Source organism: Dromaius novaehollandiae, chromosome W, assembly GCF_036370855.1.
Source record: "Dromaius novaehollandiae isolate bDroNov1 chromosome W, bDroNov1.hap1, whole genome shotgun sequence".
NCBI lineage: Eukaryota > Metazoa > Chordata > Aves > Casuariiformes > Dromaiidae > Dromaius > Dromaius novaehollandiae.
The window spans coordinates 54,249,285-54,262,730 of NC_088130.1; the positions used below are offsets into that span (position 1 = coordinate 54,249,285).

The 13,446-nt window shown below is 38.3% G+C and overlaps 1 protein-coding gene across 1 annotated transcript in view; it reads right to left on the reverse strand.

The window, feature by feature from the left end:
• Window positions 1-2,300: 2,300 nt before the first annotated feature.
• LOC112983998 (NAD(P) transhydrogenase, mitochondrial) overlaps window positions 2,301-13,446 on the reverse strand; it is a 46,226-nt gene continuing 35,080 nt past the window's right edge. The window contains exons 20-22 of the mRNA XM_064500504.1: window positions 6,778-6,896; window positions 5,653-5,768; window positions 2,301-4,511 (exon numbers count right to left, since the gene is read on the reverse strand). Coding sequence (XP_064356574.1) covers window positions 4,362-4,511; window positions 5,653-5,768; window positions 6,778-6,896 — 385 coding nt within the window. The 3' untranslated portion in view covers window positions 2,301-4,361. The remainder of the gene's footprint in view (window positions 4,512-5,652; window positions 5,769-6,777; window positions 6,897-13,446) is intronic.

Sequence of the window (13,446 nt, forward strand, 5' to 3'; positions counted from 1 at the left end):
GACATTTCTTACTGAGTGTGAAGCCCCCTCAGCCCTTTTGTCCTTCAGTTCTTTTGTTACTTCCTTCCTTTAGTAGGGAGAGGTTTGGATAACAACCTGTTTTCAGGGTTTTGTCAACAAGGGACAGGAAAAGGTCAACAGACATACAAGGCCTTTTTCTGCCTGGTCTGATGCCTAATTGCAGAACAGACCATTGATAAATGTCATATTCAGCACAATTAACAGAAGTGTACCACATATACTCTTGGTTTCAAAGCCATACATACGGGGAAGAAGTCTGATCTTTGCAGCAAGACTATTTTACTTCTCTGATACAAAATTTGTGAAAAAAAACCTTTTCTGACCCATTCCAACCCTATTTTCAAAGCATATGACTCACCAATTATGTTCTTCTTGGTCACAATGTTCCAAGAGAGCTGTAGCTGGTAAATACGGTTTAATAACTATATTCTGCATCTGTGACTAACTACAACTGTTTCACAAGGATCAAAATACAACCTATAGAGACCAAACAAGTGTCCAGGAGAGTGAATTTAAAAGTTAGCGATGTAGAATTCAGACAGCTATTCTCCAAAAAATTATGTAAAATTGGGTATTAATTTGTATTTTGTGCTGTGCAGAAAACTGGATGGGGAGTACCGGGTTTCACAGTGAAGTCACAGGGCCTTAAATTGTATGGGAAGAAGTTAGACTGATCAACTGTCCTGAAGGGGTGAAGGGGAGCGCACAAACTGCTCATCTTCAGCTGAAGTAGTAGGAACTCCCTCATTCTCAGGAGAATGTGTCTCCAGGTAAAGGGAGATAGAGGAAAAAAAAAGACTAGTTAAAAGTTATGGTTTCTCACACTTTTTTCCTCACTCTTTTCTCATGAACTAACATTTGTCCTTTCTTTGTACTTCGAGAGAAAGTTCTCACCAACAAAATCATCGTGATGATTACCCTAGGATAAAGGCCACAAATTAGTCTCTTAATTTCGCAAATAATACTTTAAAATAATGTTTTAAGACTGTTTTTTTCTACTTCAAACGTCAGATTTTGTAAAGTTGGAGCTTTGAATATCACTACACCATTTATGAAAGTGTGCAAGTACATTTCCTGTTCTCAAAAAGAACTACGTATCATATGAGAACAGTCTCACACAGTTAATGTAATATTATTTCCTCCAGGCACCTACAGAGCGGCTGGATTATGCAAGTCATTATTATCTATTTAAGAAATGGTGGGGGGGGGGGGTTGGTTTTTTTTAAACCACCCTACACTAGTCATATGACTAGAGCAATACTCATTGCAAGCTCCATGAAATAAATATTTGATCCACACCACTTAGATATACAACAGACTGCCCAGCTCTCTCAGTATTCAATTCCTTAGTGTAAAGTTATCCTGCAGAATTTGACAGCTTACACAGGAGCATACACATCGGTGGAGCAAAAAGTTTTTTGCTAACTTACTACAAATAATTAAGCCCTAGATTGGAAAGTGAATTACACCCCATAATATCTCTCAGATGCTCTGGACATCTCAGAGTATGTCTACCTTAGCAATTATTCTGGCACAATACAAACAAACCTGGCAAATGAAACACTGCTGAGCACACAAATCCACCTCTGTGTTTAAGGGTTTTACTGTGGACTACCTCCAGTTCTGCCCCTGCTCTAACACATCTTCTGTTGTAGTTTCATCCAAAAAGAATCCAAGTTTTTGTGCTCCAAGACTGCTCTGCAACAAAAACCAAAACACAGCAAGTGGAAAAAAAATGACAGGTTCATTTCAAAAGCAAGCTCCTGATTCAAACTAAAAACTAAAATACAAAAATAGGTTCAGTCCCCAATCTGCCCGTCCTTGGAAATGTTCAAATCAAAGCCTGGAGCAATCTGATCTAATTGGACCCGTTTTGAGCAAGGGGGTTGGACCAAATTACCTCTAGGTAATTCCTCCAACCTAGGGCGGTCTGTGACTTCAATAGTGCAACAGCTTCTATTAAAAACAAAGATCCAAAGCTTCTCAAGGCCACAGACATACACAGAAGATTCGAAAAGTTCTACCAGTGAACAGAGATTACTGCCCTCCTTCCTCCCCATTTGTTCTTGCTGCACAACTCTGCCATGATCACAGTGTATTTTCTTAATCTTCTTGAGGCAGACCTCAGAAAGAAAGCAAGTATTGCACTATAGATTGCTTTTTGTTATATCTTTCAATCTCAACATCCTTCAGAGGCATTTTGATCTTGTAACTCCCAGAAAGAATCTCAGACTACTTATCTGCTCAGAAAACACAACTGGAAAGAAAAGAGACTGTGATCAATACAGAAAAATAACCAACTTTTTATTAGCACTTCAACAATTACCTGGTGTTCCACTGTAAAGCATAGTTTTAAAGATAACACTGGTACCTCTGATTCATTACATAGCTTTATGTTTTGTTTCAAAAAGGAAAAAAGCTCCCCATACCCTTTAAAAAAGTTGTCTTAAGGTAGCTACATATAAGCAGAGATATGTTGCATACTGCAGTTAGATACTTAAAAGTCTGAAAAGACAAAAATGCTCCAGGATATTAAATCCCTTCAAATTTGTTTTTTGCTTAATTGGGAGGGAGGAGAGGAGGGAGGGATGGAGGTAAATATAGGATCATTTTCTAGTCCTCCCCCTTCTCCCATTCCCCTATTTTTGGCAGACCTAAAAGAAAAGTAGAATACAATGAAATTAGGAGGCCATAACATTCAAGCATAGCTGCTGCAATGTTTTAAACTAAAATTTAATTGCAAGTATTTTCATGCAGTGTACAACATACTACAGCTTATGTGCTAATTTTTATTTTCAAATTATAGAAGAGATTTCTGAAAAGGGTAGCTTCTTTCATACATTGTTACATTTAACACACTACCTGTTCAAAGTCTTGGTTTTAAGTGATCTTCACATAAAAACAGAGGTAGCTAAGTGGAAAACATTTCTCATATGTTATTATATTTTATATGAGGTCTTCATACATTCTGTAAAAAAAATTTTGTTCTATCAATCAAAATGTTTTAATTTCAAGACTTACTTCATAGTAGTTTGTCTTCCACAGATATTAATGCTTTCTAACACAAGTACAGCTATTTGTATTTAGCCTTTGTCACCACGTACAGTTGCTACATCATTATGCAAACATGATAAATTCATTTTATTAGGAAAATATTTGAGTTCCACTCAAGTACACTTAACATAGTAAAAACAAAACAGCAATCTATGTCATAATTTGATTTACTTCTTTGCTGTACTTATTATGGGGATTTAAACAGTACTTTTAATTAGATTAGGGAGAAGTCAAATAATCAAAACACTGGATTTTAAGCTTGGTATATTTCTGTGCTGTCCAAACAATAGCTTATTTATTTAGAAAAATTCTAATAAACTCCAGCATCTTAAATATGTTAAAAAGTGCCTTTTCCAGCATCACAATAACTTTGATTAAGAAAGCATGACTACATTTTAAAGTAGCAAATACAGTTAAAAGTCAAAATGAATGAAAACTGAAACACTGTGGTCCAAATTCTGTGAACAGATCAGGTATGCAAGATGTTCCGCCTGTGCAGAACTGGACCATATATTTTTCAGAACACTTAAAAAGGCAACAACTGGAAAAGAGAGGGAATTCAGCAGCTGCTGAAAATAGTTAAGCAGTGCAGGTGTACATTTCCTTGTCAGGCTTAAAGATCACTTGGTAGGTCCCTGAAATCCTGTGTTTCGTTTTACATAATGTAAGCAGACACCATGAAAAAAGTGGAACTGTAATTCAAAGAAAAATAACTTCCCTCAAATATTCCCGATTCACAGCATCCACAGAACCCAAAAAAGGAACAGTTCTAATTTTTATATACAGATTTAATAGAATATTACGTCGAGGCTCTCAAATCATATAGGCATGTTTGCAACTGTCTTATATTTTGATGAAATACTTATTTTTGTTCATACTGGCCAAAGAATAGCTTTGATGATCAGATGGAATACAATTTTAGCACAACAATTTTTAGTGAATTTCCATAACAGAAGTACAGACAGTTAGAGGGAGGAAGCCAATAGCCACGTAAAGATGACAGAGTATTTGCTTCCTGCTTCCAACAGCTCATTACTAAACTTAGAAAGGACATTTATACTTCAACACATTGCCTCATGGGGAGATGTAGTCTGAAGGGCTAGTGTCCCCATCCTTTCGTAAAAGGATATACCCCTAACTGAACTACATCTCCTAGGAGTCAATGCAGTCTTCTCTGAATGCAAGCTGCACTATGACAGTAAGAGATTCTTCTAACTCTTGATTTCCATGACCTCTATGACAAAAGCATAGCCACAACCATGAGCGAGTTGAATATAAATCAGTATTTAGCTTCGATACGACTCCCTGACTTTGGCCTGCAGGGCATCACAAGTCTTCTTAGCATCTCCCAACAACATGGCAGTATTGGGTTTGTAGAAGATTGGATTGTCCACAGCTGCATAACCAACTCCCAGAGTTCTCTTCATTACAATGACCTGTGTATAAAAAGTTCATATTTGACACAGCACAAATCAACAATCATCTCACCTCAAATGTGGCAGGCATGAAACCAACCTCAACAAACAAAGGGAGAGAAAGAGAGATCCATGGCCAAAATAGGGTGTTCATAGCTAAGAAAATATATTTCAAGTTTTAATATACCAGAAAAGTAAATAATTGAAATCCAGGCCAGCTTCAGAAGCACATGTCAGTGCAACATATTATTATACATCAGATAAACAGATTGTGCACAGCACATCTATTCATATGCTTTTATGTTACTCCATGTAAAAAGTCAAAGTAAGACGGGCCTTGGTGGTTATAACATAGAAGGGGTTTGCCCTCTCCCCCTCCCCCTCCTTTCTTAAAAACTATTTTAAGAACCCAGTCCCAAGACGACAACACACTTCAAATGAGTGCTCACATCAGTGCTTGGTGCAATGCTCTCCAGTACTTCTCTAGAATATTACCGTGTCATTAATTCATACATAGGATTTATAAAAAAAAGTTTCAGCCAGTTTTAGCTGAAATGTCAAATGAGTTAACCACTGCACTTTCAGAAAAGACACTGTGAAGCTGTATCAGTTTTAAATACATACATATTTCTCAAATTGCAATAAATTGATGATGCGCCCTTGACACTGCATGCTTGAATGGTTCAGGATAATGAAGCTGAACTTACAAAAAAACAACCCGCACCCTACAAAGCTGGCTGTTCAACCTGGTCATTCATCTATTATATTCAAGCATGGTATTCATTTTTGTGTTTTTATCTCAGTGTTAAAGTTGCCAAACAAAATTCCTATGAAGTATATCTTTGTACTGAAATGTTTTAGAGTTGCAGATGTGAGCAGAACATCATTTGTTCTAATCTTTTTTGTGAGCAGAAGTACATTCACTGGTCTTATTGACTGCTGTCACCATTAGTCTCATTAAAGTAGACTGATGATTACAAAATCATGAAGTAAACCGCAGCACGCTTGCAGAATACAGACTGTTTTATTGGACACCTTGCAGAAGAACTTCTCATGGAAACAGAAAGAGTAAGAGAATCTTCTTAAGAGAAACTTCTATAAGCGACATTTGTAAAAGCATGCTATCTACAGGGAGGTGCTAATGCAATGCTGTTAATCTCACCTGTTTGGACTTCCACACTTCAAGAACTGGCATTCCAGCTATGATTGAGTTTGGATCTTCCTGAGCTGCTGAATTAACTGTATCATTCGCACCAATTACAAGCACCAAGTCAGTTTCTGCAACAAGAGGAAAAATAAGACTGAGGAAAAATTATCTCAATCTTCAACACTGAGGTTGGGGTACATTCATTTGTGTTAAATCTGGACCTCAGAAGCAAGGAACTCCTTGTAGTAAGCACTCTACAAACTTTTATTGGGACTTTTCACAAATATCTTATAACCTAAACAGGAAAGTACGTATGACAGAATCCAAGGATGCTACTACTTCCAGACAACTCCAAGCATCCAGAACCCCGTTATAAGGGCTCATTAGATCACACAAAGCTAAGCCCTCTAATATTTAAATGCAATTTCAAACACATGTAGTACCAGCACTTTCCAGTTCTTTGTGCCTGGCTCTTCCCTTTAAATATTCTTTAAAAAAGCTTTTGACAGGAGTTTTCCAATTTTTAAATAAAGAAAATAAAGAAAAATAAAGAAAATAAAAAGTCATCTACTTAAAGCTACACTGGTCTGCAAGATATCACAGGGTCAGAACATCCACAGATTTACAGCATCTGACAAAAAAACCCAGTAATTTTCCTCTATGGAGTTGTAATACAGACAAAAAAGACACAGCATTTGTCATTCATTGCACAGCTACCAGCAACTAAGAGCTGTTCTCTTGACTCTGAAGGAAACGTACTTCCAAGGTCTTTTTTATCCCTCTCCCTTCAATACTAACTCTTCTCTACTCCTGCATTCAACATTTCCCTTCACTTTACCTGTCTGTACTCTCTGCTTCTCAGTTTTTCTGCTTTTGAGTCAGGCTGTTTCTTTTATTTCTCTCTTCTCCCTTGCTATCAGCTGAGAGAGCACTGAGAGTGCAAAAGACATCCCCTCCTCTCCAGTGGCACATCCACTCCTCTGCAGTGGTACCACAACTGGCACAAAGTAAAACTGTATGGCCTGATTGAGATTTCCTGTTTTGAAAGTCCTTGTATGGTGTAAAAACAGAATTAAATAAAAATTGACAAGAACAAATCCACTAGTAGATCTACTAGAAACTTAAAGTTTGCATGCTAACCTGGGAAGTCTTCATTAATCTCGTCCATTTCCAAAACAATATCATAGGGAACACCAGCTTCTGCCAGGAGTACATTCAGCTGACCAGGCATACGGCCAGCCACAGGATGAATACCAAACCTAACAGGAAAGAAAGTCCAGCCCCATTAGTAGGTACTGACCACTCCGTTCTACACAGTAAACAAACGGCCATCTGTGACCTACAAGGCTGAAAAATGCTGAAAGCATGTGCATACATATGATTTAAAAATAAAATAAAAGTTAAACCTTGCAAATAATACTGTAAGTACTTTTCCAGTGTTGTAGGGAACTGAGTGAGAAGGAAAGGGAACAAAGCCCACAGATTTAACTCTTCATCTGGACAGCAGCTGTTCCTTTCCTGGAAAGTTAAAGAATGACTGACAACAGGTATGCAAAAGAATATGCTCAATTCCCAGTGAAGCTAAACATGCTAAGAGAACATTTTAAATTCTTCCATCACAAAAAGACACTTTCAGTACGTTGTTGCACCTGCAAAAAAGTGGCTTTAGAGAGCCTGCTGCAATAAAAATGCCAGAGATATTTCTAGTGACAACATGGGAGGAACTAATGGCCAGAAGTGCCAGGAAATACACTGTTGTAGGATGGAACAGAATAAGTTTTCCACCCATATGTCAACAGACTTGCTGACTTATCTTCAATTGCTTTCAAAAGTAATAAGGCTCCAATTATCAGCTAGGGCATGTCACACACAGCAAGCATCTGTGTCCATCTTCTAAGCAGTACCATATTTAAAAACATGTGACTGACACCTCTGTTTTTTTATGAATAAGCCTGTTTGCTATAAAACCATCACCCACGTTAGTATACTTTGCAGGTCCCCTTGTATCAACTGACAACCCAAAGCATCACAAAGTAAACAAACGGGCCACAATCTAACACGCTCCCATGAAATGGTCAAAACACTGTGCAGCCTTCCTTAAAGAAAAGCACTCCTAGATCTAAGGATGCCCTTGGCAAGTGACCTTGCTGTATTAGGTATCTCTAGAGCCTGCACGGTCACCGCACCCTAACACTCCAACCCAACAGAAATCTCGTGCACTCAACTTCAAGCCCAAGACAAGGCTTTGCTGAATTAGGGCAACATGCCACTTTCATCTCATGATTGATCTGGGGGGTGAAAGAAGGGTGTGGAGAACAGCTCTGAAGCTATACCTGTTTAAACATAAGTGAATTTTAAAAATATTTTCAGAACTGCTCAAAGCCAACTTACAAATAATAGACTGCTTGTGAGCTACTAAGAATTCAGACAGATGCACAGATTTTGGGAGGCGAGGGGGCACATTAAGGCATACATCTGGTTCTGTAAGGGTAATAACCTGACAGAGTTCAGAATAGAGATATTAAATTGATTTGTTCACAACTCCCAAAACAAAAGACGGCTTTTGGTTGGAGGCAAATCTATTGCTTGTGGGCAGATTGTATTCTTCTACTGTCCCTCAATAAACTAGGCTGAGCATTTCTACTGTCCCGGACGTTTGCTATTTTTCCAGTTTTGGAGCCTTCACTAAATATAATGCTGACTCAAGCACACCAGAAGTGCCTCATATGAGCATTGCATATAGTTGAAGCTAAACGTCTAATAAAGAAGTCTACTCCTTTCAGAATAAGCAGAAATACCAATGAAAAACTGCAAATTCTTGGATTTCAGAACAGAAATTTCCAAACACAAATCCAAGCAAATCAGAAGTGCAATAGAAGGGCTTTGGACAGACCTCTTTGGGAAGGAAGGAAAGACTGATAAATCAACTTGCCGTAACAGAGAGATTACCACAAATTTCTGTTTTCAACAGATCACCACTGTGATGGAAGGGGATAATACATCCCTGAGGGTCCACAAGTCATAGTCCAATCAACACAGCACACTTGTGGATTTAACACGGTATGAATACATCCTTAAAAGGGCAACTCAGTGCTCCATCAGTAAGGCAACATTAAGACAATGCAAAGATAAGACAATTGGAACTCCAGAAACAAAATTAAGGACATATGATTAATCCACATCCTGTTAGATATACTGTGATTTTTAAGCTCTAGGTCAAAGAGCGGGATAGAAAGCTAGCTTTACAAGGAGCACTTTAAAGGAACAAAGAAAAGATTATACTTGGCTAGTAAACATGTTGGATCCTGATGTGAAGGATAACACCTAGAATCAGAAAAAGGAGAGCAAAACACACAGGACAAAATATTAACAGCTTACATTTCACACCAATCAGTTAAATAAGCCATGTGTGTGGAGTGCAGCTAGTCCTAAACAGTATCAAATACAATCACTTGCAGTACAGTAGGAGAACTCTTATTCTGAAGTATACTAGAGAAAATCATCACTCCTCCGGCAGTGAAAATAGATTTTCCAGCAAAATTCTCTTTTGTTCCTAATAAAATTATTTGAGCTTGTTTGTGACCAAAGCTGCTTTGGCAATACACAAGACAAAATATTTGTGAGGTTTCTATTAAATACTATACACATACACAATCTTATTTTAAGGGCTGGAAAGCCAAAATTTATGCTGCCAAGAGAATGAATTTCACCTTTGACTTCACCATTCCTGGCGTGAGGTTTGGGGCGGGGGCGCAAACAAACTTGGTTCAGGAAGAGTTATGGCATGGACGATCAGCGATTAGATACTTCTGACAGACCCTGCTTGAAACCACACACTGTGTATTCACATAGCTTAAGAAAGCTGCTTGCACAAAAGCTTTTTAGACAAAAAAAGAAACACGCACACACTGAAATGACTTCCAGAAGTCTGCTTCTGAGAACCCGCTAACCAAATATGACAGTAGCCTGCCAGTATGTCTTCAAACTGGACATGCCAGTGTATCAAAAATATTTGCTAAGAATATGTGCATCTCTGACTTTTTCATAATTTCACAAAATAAGATCTACACACACCTGCAGTGCAATCTCCCACTCCAGCTGGAAGGAGAATTCAAGCAAGTGGTGGGCAGGGGGGAGCTAACACAAACACCTTCCTCCCAAACACAGACAATAACTTTCACAATCTCCCCAAAAATTATTTCAAAAATGCCACATCTAAATGACGTACAGTATTCAACAATTTCTGTACCAGCTCAAAAAAGTAAAACCAAGAAACATCACATTTCACACAAAGAATACATTCCAGCAGCTAAAATCCTTGATGTCTAACAGCAGGTCTAACAAAAGCTGTATATTCTGCTCCAGACCCACAACAGTAGCAGTTCTTCAAAACTGCATTTTTTGTGGCAGAATCATTCTATCTCATATGCTTTCCCAAGATTCAAACAGATTTAAAATCATGCTGTGGCTGAACTGAAACATTATTCTGTTCACTGAAACACAAAGTTCACCAAGAATTTTCTTTCTGGACCTTGACTTGGACTGTATGATGTGGGCCTTGCTCGTCACCTCCAGTTCTCAGAAGTTGAGCTGAACTGAGCATACCTCCCTCCTTGCTACTAACAGACTTCACACCTAAATAAAATGACTAACAGGAAAGGACACTCAGCCTTTTTATTTGGCATCTTTCAGATACTTTATAGCTTTAAAAAAAGTCAAACTGAGAAATTAGTTCACATTTCCAACTTTTTCCTGTAACACAGGCAGAACAACATTTTCTTTTTAAATTAGACTAGAGATCTAAAACTCTTGACACACAGTTGGCATATCTAATGTTGCCCTTTCTAACACAGAAAGCATTTAAATTCTAGTGCAAATAAAGTTACTATTAGCAATACAAAAGAGACAACTACTGCATTAAAGAATAACTGAAGAATCTCAGGAAGGAAATGAATTTTTCTACAGTTAGAGTCAATATCTTTATTACAACTGGCTAGACAATATTCTTGTAATTATTATTGAGAGAGCCAGCATGTACCTAACCTAATGCAGAAGTGTTTCAAGATCACTTCATCCATGCAAAGATAGTATTCCTGTCATTATGCCAAAGCTGGACAGAGTGAAACAAGTAAGTAACATCTGGCTGGTGGCTAATTTAGCTTGCTCAACATTTTACAAGTTGCACATATAGAAAATAATTTACCAAGGGGCTCTGCTTCACCCCCTTCACCCCCCCCTTCCCATTCATCTTGTCTGTGCTTTTACACAAATGATCCCTCTACTCCCAGTACAGACAACGATGTGTTATTCAAGGCAACAAAACAAAAAAACCTTGAATACTGGACTTCCCAGTTTATCCGATATCCCACAGCTTGAATCCAGCCACATAACAGCATCAGTTGCAGTGCAGCACTCTGCTTAGTAATCACAGCTTTCTAAGTACCAAAGTACAGTGCTTTCCCACACATGAAAGATTACTATGTAGATTACTAGTATCAAAGCACACAGCTAGCTCAGGTCTGGTGACATGCCACAGGCTACAAAGTTTCACCAGAAGCAGTACCTTGGCACACAGTGGCTCTGCTGGAGTCAGGTTAGTTTAGAAAGAGTGTGCTAACAACCAAATCACTATTTTTCTTACTTAAATAAGGGCTGGCACTCTCCCTGTTTCCCACTATGGTGGGAGGGTTTATGACCACAGGGGCAGCCACACTGGATCCAAGCATATGGCATGGACCTTAGCTCAATGCCTCCCAGGAGCCCAAGTGACAAGAGGCAAAACAGAGCATGTCTCTACAAAACACAGACTGAGCTCATAAGGTCACCTGCAGCGGAGCTGACCAATGTGGAACCAATGACACACACACACACTACACTCCCAGGAACACTATGCCCCTACATCCCTGCAGCAGCAGCTGCAAGATTTACTAGTTCTCTCTGGCTGCACAGATCTGGCACCAGAGCTAACAGACCCATTGGACTTCATTTGTCCCTCCATCTGCAGTGTTAGTAATTCAAAACCCACCCAGCTAATTTGACCATAAGGAACAAACAGAATTGACATACACTTAATGTCTTCCTAGTAAACATACTCCAGCTGGAAGCCTGTATCAACACACATCATTCTCAAGTTGCCATTTAGACACTGTGACAGTAATTTCATGAAAAACTGAGTTATGTAACATATTAAGATTGATTGGGGCATCATCTTACCTCCTTATCTTTGAAAGTTCTACCATATTTTCTTGTACAACAAGATAGATAGATTACTGTAAGCTGAAATAATTAAACAAATCAAATTAATCAATTTACTGAGTTACATAGAAATGTGTAGGTGGTATCCATCCTCATGATCTATTACTCACAAACAATTTAAACAGAATCTTGAACATATTTGATTAAAACCCAGCCATACAGGCAACAAGATTCAAAACTGCAGATCCAACACTAAATCCATCCTGTCACATTCTCAAAAATGCAAGAAATCTGTGTTTCCACATGCTCAAAAGTAATCATATGACCCAGTATCAGAAGACAGAAATGCAAGTCCTGCAAGATACCTACCAACAAAACTTAGGTTAAAAAAAAAACATGCCTTTTACCAACTAATTGGAAAGACTCTTCAAAAAGTAATGTGTTTCCCTCAGCTATGAGAGTTAAAAGAAAACCATCATATCTTAGCTATCGGTTAGTGCTCCATATGGGGTTCCTGAAGCTACTGTGTTAAGAGTCTTTTCACCCTAGAATTCAATTTCATCATCATGAATGCTATGCAGAAACTTGAAACGTATTGATAGAAAAAGCTTTAGGCAAGTAATGCTGTGGAAAAGCTAACTTGGTGTGGACATGAACAACGTTGATTACCACGTGCATATGAGAATGCATAAAGTTTTAAGCTGTATTACATAGAAGAAATCAGAATTTCACAACTAGGGCCTTATGAAGAACAGTGTGTTACTGAAGACCTTTGGTAAGATGAGAACCTTCAACAATTTACTTGGTTTTAACTTTGCAGAACTGCAAAACTAGTTGCAGAACACGAATCTTCTCTCCTAGGCCAATGAATTCTGGAGACTATGGAATTTAGCTTATGAAAAGATTTGTTGTTTTATCTATCCATAACAAGAAAAAGCTATAATGAAAGCTCTGCAAAATACAGGTTTTTTATGTGAACCTACTAATGCATTAAAGATGTGATCTGCTGCAAGAGCATCTCAAGTTAGTGATGATGTTAGCTATGCAATTTAATAACTAAAACAGTCTGAAGTTTCCCCAAACCCTCCTGTATTTCTAAATTTAAACCCTAGTCATAAAAGGTTATACATCATGTTATATAAACTGTGTTCTTCACTGAGAATGTTATGGCTATACACAAAGTAAGTGAAAACAACAGTGTCTCTGGATCAATCGTGAGCCATAAAGCAAAGAAAGACCATACGACAGATGCAATTTTTCTTGGCACGGTATGGGCATTACAAATTGATGACAATCTTATGTCCATGCTGGCACCCTTCCACAGCGGATGTGCAAGTGTCACTACATCTGGATGGCGAGCGTACTAGAGTCCCGAGGCAGTCCAGGCCTACTGAAACCAGAGGGACAGCAGCTGCACTCAATGAACACCGTGGGAGCTCCACAAAGTGATGAAAGGCCTAAATTACCACAGACTGTAAATACAGACTTATTTCATTAAAATACTAGGTAACCACTGCAGTGATCCCTTCCTGAAATTGACTCATTTCAAATATAAGCCAGTTATTTCAAGGATTCATTCACGTTTCTCCCCTGCAAGGCCAACGTAAAAGGCAA